The sequence below is a fragment of the Gorilla gorilla genome, chromosome 3 (genome assembly GCF_029281585.2).
Source record: "Gorilla gorilla gorilla isolate KB3781 chromosome 3, NHGRI_mGorGor1-v2.1_pri, whole genome shotgun sequence".
NCBI classification, from domain to species: domain Eukaryota; kingdom Metazoa; phylum Chordata; class Mammalia; order Primates; family Hominidae; genus Gorilla; species Gorilla gorilla.
The window spans coordinates 109,323,942-109,338,971 of record NC_073227.2 but is presented as its reverse complement, the minus strand read 5'-3'; the positions used below and the strand labels follow the sequence as shown (position 1 = coordinate 109,338,971).

Here is a 15,030-nt window from a genome sequence, read left to right as displayed (position 1 = left end):
GTAGTTGTTCATGAAGTGTTAAGCTGCTGTTAGAGCCCTGAGTAAGTTTTTGTTATGTGCTCTAGAAGATTATATAAATGAAATTTCTTCGTGTACTCTGTTTTGCTCTGTGTTTATATATGCCATAGCCTTATTTTTAGAAGCTGGGTTTTATACCAATCATATATGATCTTTTTAGTTGACATGCAGTGGATATGAACATTTATTATTCTAAGGAAAGTTTTACAAAATGTGAAAATTACACAATGATTGATAATTACAGCGTTGAGAGAATCATATGCTGAGATTTCTTTCTTTGTGTTGTTATCATTCTTTACATTTCATGTCTGTGAGAAACCTATTTATTTTCTGTGCCTACTTTGCTCTTCCAGGACTTACCCAAGAAGGTCTTTTTAGGGTGAATGGTAACGTGAAGGTGGTGGAACAACTTCGACTGAAGTTCGAGAGTGGAGTGCCCGTGGAGCTCGGGAAGGACGGTGATGTCTGCTCAGCAGCCAGTCTGTTGAAGCTGTTTCTGAGGGAGCTGCCCGACAGTCTGATCACCTCGGCGTTGCAGCCTCGATTCATTCAACTCTTTCAGGGTTAGTACAATAAATCCTTTTAGGAGTTAAAACAACTTTACTAGGCTGGGCACGGTGGCCCACACCTATAATCCCAACACTTTGGGAGGCTGAGGTAGAAAGATTGCTTGAAGCCAGGAATTGAAGACCACCGTGGGCAACCAAGCAAGACCCCCATCTCTACAAAAAAAAAAAAAAAAGCAGAAAAAAAACCCCAGTTTTATTTTTAGTAAACATACTAAATATTTAAAATTTAAAAAGCTTTTAAATATTTGTGGTCTTTCCATAACCACCACCTTGTTATTTTACTCCAGGCCCTCATCCCCTATGTAAAATCATACTAGACTGATTATGAAATACCATTATTAAATGAAATTTCTGATACCATTAACATTTGACTACTTCAGTAACGTAATATTGAAAAGCCCTGATGCTTTTGGGCCAAAGACATGTTTTTCTGACTAATGACTGTCATAAAAGAAGTGAGATCAAGAATAATTTAGAAAACATTAGAGAACAATAAAGGAAATATTCATTAAATTGTGGTTGCTTAATGACCTTTGAGACTGAAAGCTCACTGGTGTACTTGCTTTTTCTCCTAAGCAAGATTGAGTCCTAAAATAATTTTGTTCATTTCATGAGGTAAAAATTGATTTTTGATTGTAGTATTAAGTGATTTCATATGAAAGAACTTGCTTTTTTTTTTTTTTTTTTTGAGATGTAGTTTCACTCTTGTCACCCAGGCTGGAGTGCAGTGGCACAATCTTGGCTCACTGCAACTTCTGCCTCCTGGGTTCAAGCAACTCTTCTACCTTAGCCTCCCGAGTAGCTGGGATTACACGCACCCGCCACCATGCCCGGCTAACTTTTGTATTTTTAGTAGAGTTGGGGTTTCACCATGTTGGCCAGGCTGGTCTCAAACTCCTGACCTCAGGTGATCCACCCATCTCGGCTTCCCCAAGAGCTGGGATTACAGGCATGAACCACTGCACCTGGCCAGGAACTCGCTTTTTAAGTGTAGTAATTATAGGCATAGTCATTATTGAGTTCTCCCTCCTAAGTGCTGTAGGAAAAATGGTTTACCCTTAAAACCATTTATTTTATTATTTTTCCCAAATTAGAGAAGAAAGAAGAAAATATATTTCCAAAAGTATTCGTTGCCAGATTAAGGGTGTTACCTAAAGCCACATTCCTTTACAGCAGTGGTGTACCTATTCACATGCAGTATGCTAAAGAACAGGATAAGTGAGAAGGCCAGATAGGACAAGTAAGAAAGTACCAGAAATATTTTACCCCATGAAAGACCATTTTGAAATATTAGCTAAAAGTTGTGTGGTTGTATCAGAAGAGGACACTAACTACCTCCACTTGCCATCCCCTAGGGAAGGAGACCTGTCTGTAGCTCCCCCAGGCCCTCATATCAGCAATGCCTCCTGCCCTGGCCTCTTCTCACTTCTCTGCAGCCCCTGGCCTCCCGTGGTGACCTCCAGGCAATCCTTTTGGAAGATTACTCATGTCTTATTTCTTTCTTCAGAGTATCTGGGCAGTCCTCAGGAAACACATCTTTGCCACATTCTTGAAATGGAGGTCAGTCACAAGGCAGAGCCCTGCCTTCTTGTGCTGCCGCCCAGGGCACCCATAGCCAGACTGTCTGCGTTAGACTCTTTGACGAGTTTTAGACTCTTCAAACTACTCAAGTGATAATCTGATGACCCTCACTTGGCTTGGGAAAGTTAGAGGAAGCATTATATTTCTCTAGCAACTCTCTCCCTTTAAAGAAATCCTCACTCTCTAATTTTTAACTTCAAATTTTAACATTGAATTTCCTGCGTAAATATCTTTGTGGCCTGTTGATGGCCCAAGGCCTCCAGACCTGGGTTTGGTCTCACCTTAATAAGTTCTATATAGCTCATCTAGCATTTTTGCTTAGAATGGGTGGGCCCATCACAACCTTTATTTTTATCTTTGAGGCCTCAACCCCAAATTGTATTACTTTGCTACATCTGCCCTAACAAAATACCACAGACTGGATGTTACAAGCCTAAATGAGAGAAATTTATTTCTCACAGTCCTGGAGGCTGCAAGTCCAAGATCAAGGTGCCAGCAGTGTTGGTTTCTCCTGAGGTGTGCAGATGGCTGCCTTCTCACTGTGTCCGCACGTGGCCTTTCCTCTGTGTGCACTCTCCTGATGTCTCTTCCTCTTCTTATAAGGACACTAGTCCTATTGGATTAGGGACCCCTTTATAATCTAATTTAACCTTAATTACCTCTTTAAAGGCCCCAAATACAATCACATTCTGAGTTATGGAGGTTAGAGCTTCAACATATGAATTTTGGAGGGAACACAATTCAATCCTTAACAATGATGCAACAGGAAAAATCCCAGAAGTTTTACCTATTTTCAAACCTATTATTTTTTGTAATCTTAGCTACTTCATTTTTGAAAAAAAATGATTTTATTTTTTGAAAAGGCATAAAATCGTTGAATTATTAAATATTATATTTTATTGAAAATAGTGATAAAATATGAAAGCAAATTTGCCGAACAGTTTGTTCTGGTTGTCAACAGTGCTTTTAAACTTTGTATGTCAGCGAGTGACATGTTCGAGGCTTGCTAATTGGAAACTTTATGAACTTTTTCACGATATGTATGACCATTCCTTCATAAAGGTGACCATTCCTCCGATTTGGAAACATTAAATCCTTTTTACAAGGAATATTTTATCCATAGGGAAGGGAAGTTTTGAGATAAAGTTTGGAAAATTATTGTAAAATAATGTCTACAGGAGTTGACAAATATTTTATGCTTAATGCAAAATATTTGGTAGTCAGATATCTTTAGTATTCTTAATATTATTCTATAGTATTCTGTATTATTAAGTATTCTTAGTACTCAAAAATCCTGTAAATTTCAAAGGCTTTTATCACATTTCCAGAATAGTTTTCATTTGATATGAGAATGTACTGTTTTATTATTTTTATTACTATTTATAGAAATATTTTGTAATCATTTAGGTCTTTGTGAGTTGCCATATTTATGACATGATTCCTCAGTCATCAGAAAGTTGATAGGTGTCATAAAAGCAAGCAGTATCATTCTAAAAGCAAGACTCATTGTATAGTCAGCCTTTAGGTTATGTGAGGTTATGCACAGGTAACAAATTTTGAATGGGAAGAGAGGTTAAATTTTTGCTATGTTAGTATTATTCTTCCATTCCCTTAAAATCTCTGGTTAGATTTGAGTCATTCAGTAAAAAAAAATTACAGTTAAGCATCAATGACATAAATACGTTCTGAAAAATACATTATTAGGTGATTTCATTGTTGTGTGAATATCATACAGTATACTTACACAAGCCTAGATTGTATAGCCTACTACACACCTAGGCTATATGGCATAGCCTGTTGCTTTTAGGCAACAAACCTATACAGCATGTTACTATACTGAATACTGTAGGCAGTTGTAATGCAGTAGAAAACACCTGTGTATCTCAACATATCTAAAAATTGAAAAGGTACAGTAGGCCTGGCCTGTGGCTTATGCCTGTAACCCAGAACTTTTGGGAGCTGAGGTGGGCAGATTGCTGGAGCCCGGGAGTTTGAGATCAGCCTGGGTGACATGGCAAAACCGCATCTCTACAGAAAATTAAGAAATTAGCAGGGCATGGAGGCATGCACCTGTAGTCCCAGCTACTCAGGAGGCTGAGGTGGGAGGATCACTTGAGCCTAGAAAGTCGAGGCTGCAGTGAGCCATAATCATACCACTGCACTCCAGCCTGAGTGACAGAGTGAAACCCTGTCTCAAAAGAAATAACAATAAAAAAGAAAACAGAAAAGGTACGTAAAAATATAGTATGAAAGATTTTTTAAATGGTACACCTGTATAGGGCATTTACCATGAATGGAGCTTGCAGGACTAGAAGTTGCTCTGGGTGAGTCAGTGAGTGAGTGGTGAGTGAATATGAAGGCCTAGGAGATTACTGCACCACTGTAGGCTTTATAAATCTTGTACACTTAAGCTAAACTAAATTTATTTAAAAATTTGTTTTGTCTTCAGTAATAGACCTTAGCTTACTGTAACTTTTTTACTTTATAACTTTTTAACTTTTAAAAACCTTTTGATTCTTTTAAAATAACACTTAGCTTAAAATACAAATACCCTGCGTAGCTCTACAAATTGTTTTCATCATATAATTTTAATATTTTTCTATTTTTAAAATTTTCTTTTTTCTTTTTTTACTTTGTAAAATTTTTTTTTTTTAAACTAAGACATAAGCACAGATGTGAGTCTAGGCCTACAGAGTCAGAATCATCAATATTACTACCTTCCACCTCCATATCTTGTTCCAATGGAAAGTCTTCAGGAACAGTAACACTCGTGGAACTGCCATCTCCTACAATAGCAATGCCTTCTTACGGAATACCTCCCGTAGTACCTGCCTGAGTCTGTGTTACAGTTAACATACACATGTGTGTGTATAGATATATATATATGTTTGTATATGTATATGTGTATCTGAGTCTGTGTTACAGTTAACATACACATGTGTATATATATGTATGTATATGTGTATGAGTCTGTGTTATAGTTAACATACACATGTATATATGTATGTATATGTATATGTGTATCTAAGTCTGTGTTATAGTTAACATACACATATATATGTATATGTATATCTGAGTCTGTGTTGCAGTTAACGTACACGTATATATGTATATGTGTATCTGAATCTGTGTTACAGTTAACTTTATATATATATAAACTTCATACATATAAATAGAATGAGTACACTCTAAAATGCACTTTATACATATATGTATAAATAGAATGGGTACACTCTAAAATAATAAAATGTATAGTATAGTAAGTTTTCACTTAATGTTGTTGATAATTTCTTGGAAACTGCAACTTTAAGTAAAATGATATATCAGGAAATAAATTTTATCACAGGCAGGTTAATACAAACAAAAGTTAAGTATCGGGGTAACCCGCCCCCGATAATTCAACATGAGTCCTTTTCTATTTTTCCTAAGTGTAAGCCAGTCTGAGAAATAAAGGGAAAGAGTACAAAGAGAGAAATTTTAAAGCTGGGTGTCCGGGGGAGACATCACATGTCAGCAGGTTCCGTGATGCCCCCGCAAGCCACAAAACCAGCAAGTTTTTATTAGTGATTTTCAAAAGGGGGAGGGAATGTACAAATAGGGTGTGGGTCACAGAGATCACATGCTTCACCAGGTAATAAAATATTACAAGGCAAATGGAGGCAGGGTAAGATCACAGGACCGGGGCGAAATTAAAATTGCTAATGAAGTTTCAGGCACACATTGTCATTGATAACATCTTATCAGGAGACAGGGTTTGAGAGCAGACAACCAGTCTGACCAAAATTTCCTTGTCCTAATAGGCCTGGGAGCGCTACAGGAGACCAGGGCTTATTTCATCCCTTATCTTCAACCGTAAAAGACAGATATTCCCAGAGCGGCCATTTTAGAGACCACCCCCTAGGAACGCATTCTCTTTCTCAGGGCTGTTCCTTGCTGAGAAAAAGAATTCAGCGATATTTCTCCTATTGCTTTTGAAAGAAGACAAATATGGCTCTGTTCTGCCCAGCTCTCAGGCAGCCAGACCTAATGGGTATCTCCCTTGTTCCCTGAACATTGCTGTTATCCTGTTCTTTTTTCAAGGTGCCCAGATTTCATATTGTTTAAACAATTTGTGCAGTTAACGCAGTCATCGCAGGGTCCTGAGGCGACATAACATCCTCAGCTTATGAAGATGACAGGATTAAGAGATTAAAGTAAGACAGGCATAGGAAATCACAAGAATATTGATTGGGGAAGTGATAAATGTACATGAAATCTTCACAATTTATGTTCAGAGATTGCAGTAAAGACAGGTGTAAGAAATTATAAAAGTATTAATTTGGGGAACTAATAAATGTCCATGAAATCTTCACAATTTATGTTCTTCTGCCATGGCTTCAGCCGGTCCCTCCATTCGGGGTCCCTGACTTCCCACAATAGTTAAGTTCTGATGGCATGATTCTGGTTACAAAAACATCACGAAACTTCTAATTGAAGACCCAGAACACTTCTGTTATTAAACATTGAAATAAATGTGAGGTACACTTACATTTAAGAAATACTTTTTAAAAAATAAGAATTATTTCCCCAGTTTTTGGTAAATAGTGAGTGATGGCTGTCATAGTGGTAATGGGTTAAATCAAGGAATAGGTATTTGTGAAGTAAAAGTTGTCAGCAGCACCTCTTCCCACCACATAGTTCAAAATCAATGGCAAATATGGGAGGCTCACTGAGTGCGTTCCTACTGCATCGTTTATTGTCATGCATCTGTAGGATTACTGTCTACGAATTTTTATTTTACGATCATTTGTATTCATTCATTTATTCATTCATTCATTTTCTAACCTGCCTTTTCCAATTCAGGGTCGTGAGTGGCTGGAACCTACCCCAGCAGCTCAGGCACAAGGGGGGAGTCAACCCTGAGCAGGACACTATTGCACCACAGGGTGTACTCACTTCCATGCCCACACTCACTCAGACTGGGAACATTTAGACATGCCGATTAACCAGTCATGCCCATCTTTGTACCCAGAGAAAACTCATGCAGACCTGGGGAGAAGGCACAAACTCTACATAGACAGTGGCTCTGGCTGGGAATTGATTATTTTTTTCTCATCAGCATTAGAACAAAATGACCTTGAACGAAATGTCGTTATACTTGCTGTATAGTAACTACATAAACCAGTAACATAGTCATTTATTATTGTTACCAAGTATTATGTACCGAATGTAATTGTGTATGCTATACTTTTATAGGACTGGAAGCCAGTAGGTTTGTTTACACCAGCATCACCACAAACACATAAGTAATATATTGCAGTAGGATGTTATGATGGCTATGACATCACTGGGCAATAGGAATTTTTCAGCTCCATTATAATCTTATAGGACCATAGTCATATATATAGTCACTCAGTGACCAAAACATCATTATGCAGTGCATGACTATAATTAAGCAACTACTAGTTATGTAAGCTGCCAAATAGAGGGAATAATGTATGCATTAGGCATCAGACAATATAGCCTCTATAAAATAAACTTATTCTTTCATAATTCAGATAGAAGATAGGTAAAAAGGGTTACTGTGTTTTATATATATATATATATACTGTTATATATGTATGTATATACTGTGTTTTTTATATATATACTGTGATATATATATATACTGTGTTATATATATATTTTATTGTCTCTATAAAATAAACTTCCTTCTTTCATATTTCAGATGAAAGATAGGAAGGATTACTGTGTTTCTTGTTGGTTTATCCTGTGTGAGGTACCCTTACAGTACAGGGTGGACGTTGCAACTGAGCACCCTGAAGCCGGGGATGGTAAAACCCTTTACACATAGTTGAATGGGTTTTGCTTTTAATGCCCATTAAAAGCAGATGCTGCGCTTGCCAGTAAACAGTATTCTCATCTCCCACCCTTTCTACTATACATCAATATGTGATAAAGTTGTTTTGATGTAATTTCCTCAGGGGTGACTACCCTGCTTTCATAAATCCATCCTCATAATAACAGATTAAATTGTTTTCTTGGTATTCTGTCACAACTCAATGCTACATTTCTTTTTTTTTAATGTTGTTGTAGGCCTTTGAATTATATCCTGTGTAAAGAGCAAGTGATTTCATAGTTGAATATGCTTAAAATTTTTCAGATCAAAGTCGTCTCTTCCATGCTTTATAGGATGGAGTTCTGGAGCCCTGAGTATTTTTTCAGACATTTAGGCTAAACCAAACTGCCAGTGAGAACAGTCTGGATGTCTGTAAGCATCCCTGACCCTTAACATCTTGTAGATGAACAGTGGCCCTCCATGGGAGAAAACTGTTTAAATTCATTCATTTCTATAACAAATTATCCACTTTGGATGTGTCTGATGTCTGAAGCTCTGAGATTATATGGGTTTTAGTTAGCAAATCAGTATACCTGCATGACAGATTTTTATCAAAGACTTCTTTCTCTATTTGATTTCTTCCAGAACCTTTCACTTCTTTCAGAGGCCTCACAATCCCTCTCAGAGGTTTAGACAATTTATATTTAAGAGACACACTCAAAGGGACCTTCAGTGATCATCCTTTCCTATTGCCATGTTAGGCTTCTCTCTGACTGCAGCAACTCGTCTTCCTTAATCAAGGTTTATAGTATGATTATCTCAGCTTGGTGTATTCCATGCCTTTTGATCTTTTATCCTTATGTTGGTAGGGCAGTAGTATATGTACTTTTTATTTTTGTAATCTCGTGTGTTTTGGAAATAGGTGTGAATTGTAAGCCATAAAAAGATTGCAGAAGAGGATTCATTTAATTTAGGATTAACTAGAAATATTTTTAATTGACTGTTTCCTGTGGAAAATTCTTCTCTAATATAAATGTAAGTAGTTCTAGATCATAGTTGAGTATTTTTATTGTTATTTGATGACTTGGAATTAGATCATCCATCAGTATTTTTTTTAGTAACTTCTAAATAGATACTGAGTAATACAAAGAAATGAAAAATTAAACATCTTGATTTTAAGGAGTGTGTGATTTAATTGAGGAAGTAGAAGATATGTTGTATATATTCACAATAGTGCTTTAAATGAACAATAAAAACATCCAGTCAGTGGTAACTAACAAGGAGGGAAGAAAACCAGCCTGGATTATGGTGGTCAGAAAACACTTTGTGGGAAAAATAAGATTGGAGACAACATTAACTTGTATAGAGAGGAAAATCTTTTAAGTGAGTTAAGGGCATGAGCAAAAACACTGTAAGACAGAATTATCTGACAGAGCTATCTGTAGCTAGAAGAGATTAGCAAAAGATACCATTGAAAAAGTAGGTTGAGGTTAGGTGGTATAGGGTCTTGAATATTAGTGTTAAATTAATATTTATATATAAATAACAAAATGTTTAAGAAAGATCTCACGTAATAGAAACAGTATGTTAGGCAGTGCTGTGTAAGATGGTTAGATGGGAAGATGCTACATGCAGAGAGAACATCTAGAAGGCTAACAGAAATCTAGGTCATAGTCCTATAACCATCTGTATCAGATAAATAGTTGGCAATGAAAATTTTTTAAATTGTTGTAAATATATACATAACATAGCATTTACCATTTTAACCATTTTTAAGTACAATTCAGTGACATCAAGTATAATCTCAGTGTTGTGCAACCATCACCACTATCCAGTGCCAATACTTTCTTTGTCATCATTCCAAAAAGAAACTCATCATGGGATTTTAAAGGAAGGTTACCAGAGACAGACAGAAAACATGAACAGAACATCGTAGCTGGTAATTATTAAGATAATGAGGATGGCCAGGCATGGTGGCTTACACCTGTAATCCCAGCATTTTGGGAGGCCGAGATGGGAGGATCACCTGAGGTCAGGAGTTTGAGGGCAGCCTGGCCAACATGAGGAAACCCTGTCTCTACTAAAAATAGAAAAATTGGCCAGGCGTGGTGGCAGGTGCCTGTAATCCCAGCTACTCAGAAGGCTGAGGCAGGAGAATCGCTTGAGCCAGGAGATGGAGGTTGCAGTGAACCGAGATTGCACCACTGCACTCCGGCCTGGGCAACAGAGCAAGACTCCATCTCAGAAAAAAAAAGAAAAGATAATGAGGGTAAGAAAAGTCAGAGGTTTTGAGATGACCTGAGAAACTGTGTTAGGAAGGGGTAGTCTGGTGGCCTGACCCTGGTGTCTGTACCTTTGATGGGGTCCACAGAACCACATGGTGGCAGAGGGCCAGTTTATCAGATGGTTGTGAATACATACTAATAATCAGGAAGAAATTTGTGAGGTGAGTTGTAGTAGCACCAGGGAAAGATCCCTGCAAACGTAGTGTTTAGATAAGGCCAGAGGCAACTAGTGTTCCTTTGTCTTCAGTTATTCAAATCTTTTCTATCTGTACACAGGGTAGCACCTTTACATTTTAAAGTGCTTCAGCTCCTCAGACCTGATCTTTTGTCCTGAAAGGAAGAGACAGTCTTCAACTTTCTAGGAACTTTCTGTGGCTGCCTAATGCTCTTTCCCTACCTCCAGGCAAATTTGGGACTTAGCCCAAAGGCTTAGGTGCTGTCTGTTACACTTGGTAGTGTCAACCTTAAATGATGAAATTCAGAAAATATGATTAAGTTTAGAGTTTATTCGGTACAAAGCCTGGGGATAACCACTCGGGAAACACAGACTCCAAAGGAATGGGGACAGAGGTTCAAAGTAGAGAGGTTAAAGTTTTACTTATATAGGCAGAGGCAGAGTAGTTTAGCAGGGTTACAAATTTTTCCATACAAGGTCAGTACATACTGTATAGAGGACCCCTGACATAACTATCTCCATCTTAGAAAAAGACTCTTATTTTATATTTCACAGGACACATTGCCGACAAGGATAAGATCCTTTGCTTAATAAACAAATAAAAAATAAAGATTGTGTCCAACCAGATATGGACACAAACAGGCACCAGTTCCTAACAGTTCTCACCAGAGGACTCTGACTATAAAAGATTAGGTCTTCAGTAGCTCAAAAGGGCCGTCTTAACTGACACTGTTTTGTAGTTACTCATGATTAAGAGCTTGGCATCTGTTGCAGAAGGTTCTGCCACCTAAAATACTCTTCCTTGCAAGACCAACAGACTGCTCAACCCAGACTAGGACTCATTTGGTCTTCTTCACTCTCCCTGGACTGGTTTGTCAACCCTTTTCTCCTGTCTCTTCTTCCTCTTGATATTATATGTTACTTTGTTGTGGAATGCTTAACGTTATTTATATATTGCTGAAGTTTACTATTATATATGGTTTGCAATATTGACTGAGTTGTGAAGTGGTTTGAGCCTGTGTCCCCACAACTCTGACTACCAAATTAACAGGAAGTACTAAGGAAAATTGCCTTCTTGGGAATTCCATGTAGCTCATGGCTTTTGTGATTGGAATAACATTAATAAAAGCCTGGCATTGTGGAAAGACACAGACATGCGTGGATCTGGTTTTCTCTAACCTTGCATAGCTCATAGCACATACATTATAGCAATTTGATTGATTATAGCTTGTTACAGCCCAAGGAAGACTGCTTTAACATTCTGTAAGGAGAGGTAATGGTGTTGAAGGGAGTCTTATCTCTGGTACCTTTGGGTCTTTCCTAATCATCTACAGTACAAGAATACAGAGGAAAGTTAATCTATAATCAGAGAAGCAGAAGTTGCAACTGCATGCTACGTGACTCAGGCCACATATTCTCATTTCTCTTAAGGTTCAAATAATTTAAAGTTCCAACAGCTTTTAGTTTTAATTAATTTAATTTCACAGTAGACTCTGATGATTTCATGGTGGAGACTTTATTAAATATCTGTCTCAGAGATCGTGTTTTGTTTTTTTTTTTTTAAAGAAAGGGGAAAGATCCAGATGTGACATCTTGACAATTGATCCTTTAATAAACCTAATGGAAGTTAACAAAGGAAGATTATTTGGGGGCCGTGACGAGGAGTTCATTTTAAATGGATGAGTAAAATGAAGGTTAGTGCTTATGAGAGGGATTAGGACTAAAGATGTGCATTTCATAGTCATCTTTGTAGACTCATCAGTGTTTATAATTCTGAGCATCAATTATGTTTGGACAATATTGTAGATACAAATAGATAACAATAAGCTAATTTTATATATTTCTTTAATCACAATTTAAGTGCCTGTTTTGGGTCAAGATTTTGCCTAGGTGCTTTACTTGTGTTTGTGTTTTTATCTCCATTACAGCTATTCCTACAAATATTTCATAGATAAAGAAAGTGAAGCTCAGCTCAGTGAGGGCAAGTTACTTGCCAAAGAACAAGCAGGTAGATTGTGCAGAGTTGGGATCTGCCTGGCTCCAAAGCCTAGCCTTTTTATTTTATACTGCTTGTATTAATCAGCTAGGGCCACCATAACAGAATAATACAGACTGGATGGCTAAAACAACAGAAACTTATTTTCTCACAGTTCTGGTGGCTGGAAGTCCAAGATCAAGGTGCTGGCAGTAGTTTCTGGTGAGGGCTCTTTTCTTTCCTTGCAGATGTCGTCACTTTCTTGCTGTGTCCTCACATAGCCTTTTGTCTGTGCTGGAGTACTCCTGATATCTCTTTCTCTTCTTATAGGGACACCAGCCCTATTTGATCAGGAGCCAACTCTTGTGGCCTCATTTAACTTTCCTTGCCTCCTTAAAGGTGCTGTCTTCCACTGTGGGCACACTGGGGGCTAGGGCGTCAATCTGTGAATTTTGGACAAAATTTAGTCCATAACACTGTGCTTTTTAAAATTTATTAAATTTGATAAATATTTGAGTGAAAAACAGTAAAAAAGCCTGCAGTGGGATGTTAATTAGATAGTCTCTGGGATATAAATTATTATAGCATTGATTTGTTTCTGTCTCGGAAATCCTTAATGTCTAGTGAATTTAGAAGTAAGGAAAAAGTTTAAAATAAATGAAATGCTGTGGAAAAAATGATACTGAGGTGTTTTTTGTGTTTAATATTGATCCTTTTTGAGAATATACTTGTTCGAGTGAATGATGACAGTAATGGGTGCCATTAGGTGACTACTTATTGCTTAGTTTAATACCTAGTAGATATTTTACTTATATAATCTCTTTTAATCTTAGCACCAGCTCTAATGTGATATTGACAGTATAATCTCCATTTTGAAGAAAGTGCTTATAGCATGTGCCTTAGAGCATAGGCTTTGGCTCCATTCCAATAGATTTCAAATCTCGGTTTGCCATTTGCTGTCTGCATTAGTATGGCCAAGTTACTTACCCTTTTTGTGCCCTAGTGTATCTGTTAATGTATTTCTGTATAACAATGACTCCAAAATTTAGTGGCTTAAATCAGTAAACACGTATCTTCTCTCACAGTTTCTGTGGGTCAAGAATTCAAGTGTGGTTTACCTGGGCAGTTCTGGTTCAAGGTCTCGGGAAGTTGTGGTCAAGAGGTTGGCAGGGGCTACAGGTATGTGAAAGCTTGACTGGGGCTCGAGGATCTTTTTCCAAGGTGGCTTACTCACATGGATGACAATTTAATGCTCGGTCTTGGTGAGAGGCCTTAATTCCTTTTTCTGTGGGCTTCTTCAGATGGCTGCTTGAATGTTATCTTAACATGGTAGCTGGCTTCTCCCAGAGCGTGCAGTTCAAGAGAGATGGAAGCTGTCCTTTTAGCTCTAGAAGTCAGATAGAATCACTCTGCCCTGTTTGCTAGGGGCAAGTCATTAATCTGGTCTGTATTCAAGGGGAGGAAAATTAGGCTCCATCTTTTTAAGGGAAATGTGTCAAACTTTGTGGGCATTTTTAAATCACCACACTTAGTTTCCCTGTTAAATGGAGATAATGATACGGACAGGAGGCAGGAGAGCGGAGTCCCTGGTGAGGGCTCCACCCTCAAGCCTGGACCCGTGACCCTAAATTAGAACAGGCATTCCTGTTTTTGTGCCTGAATGTTACTTTCTGGTCTGTCCTGCCCCCCTATCCTGTGCCCATATGAACCCCAGACCTCAGCTGGCAGAGGGGCAAGTGGCTGAATGTCGAGAGGAGAAGAAGCGACTGAGTGTCTGAGACTATGGATAGACGCGGCTTAACTTCAGAGAGGAGCCCAGCTGGAGACAGCAGAGCTTCAGGGAAAGATTACCTTCCTCCTGCACCATCCCCTGTCTAGCTCTCCTTCCGCTGAGAGCCACCGTCCACTGCTTAATAAAAAATCCGCATTCACCATCCTTCAAATCCATGTGACCTGACTCTTCCTGGTTGCCAGACAAGGACCGGGGTACCAAGAGGGCAGGGTGTAAAAGGCTATCACACTGACTCTCCACTGAGCTGGTTAACACTTAGCCGTCCATGGATAGCAACTGCTAAAAGACCATTAATTGTAACATACCCCTAGACGCTACCTTGGGGGTGGAGCCCAAAAGTGCTCTCTCTGGCCCCAGCACCTGCTTGCCTGCATGCTCCTCCTCCCACAAGGGGTTTGAGTAAGCAAGCCACACCCCTGTTGCAAGTCCCACAGAGGGGCGCAGGGAATTCTTCCCTCTCAATAGCAGTAGTGTCTACTTCCTGAGGTTATTGTGGATATTGAAAGATACTAAAGAACTTGGAATAATGCCAGTCACATACTAAATATTTAATAAGTGCTAGGTCAGTGCTTCTCAACTGTTGCAGTCTGTAAGAATTGCCTTGGAAGGCACATAGACCAATGGAACAGAATAGAGAGCCCAGAAATAAGGCTGCACACCTATGACTATATGGTCTTCAACAAAGCTGACAAAAACAAGCAATGGGGAAGAGACTCCCTATTCAATAAATGATGCTGGGATAGCTGGCTAGCCATATTCAGAAGACTGAAGCTGGACCCCTTCTTTACACCGTATACAAAATTCAGTTCAAGATGGA

General features: G+C 38.4%; 1 protein-coding gene across 12 annotated transcripts in view; it reads left to right on the top strand.

Moving 5' to 3' along the window:
• FAM13A (family with sequence similarity 13 member A) overlaps positions 1-15,030 on the top strand; it is a 384,724-nt gene that overhangs the window by 90,179 nt on the left and 279,515 nt on the right. For 9 of the 12 annotated variants that reach the window (XM_055384654.2, XM_055384652.2, XM_019025591.4 and 6 more), the window contains one exon: positions 372-581. In XM_055384654.2, coding sequence (XP_055240629.1) covers positions 372-581 — 210 coding nt within the window. Of the gene's footprint in view, positions 1-371; positions 582-12,012; positions 12,141-15,030 lie in introns of those variants that run through there. The other 3 variants (XM_055384661.2, XM_055384664.2, XM_055384659.2) reach the window with 2 other exon arrangements.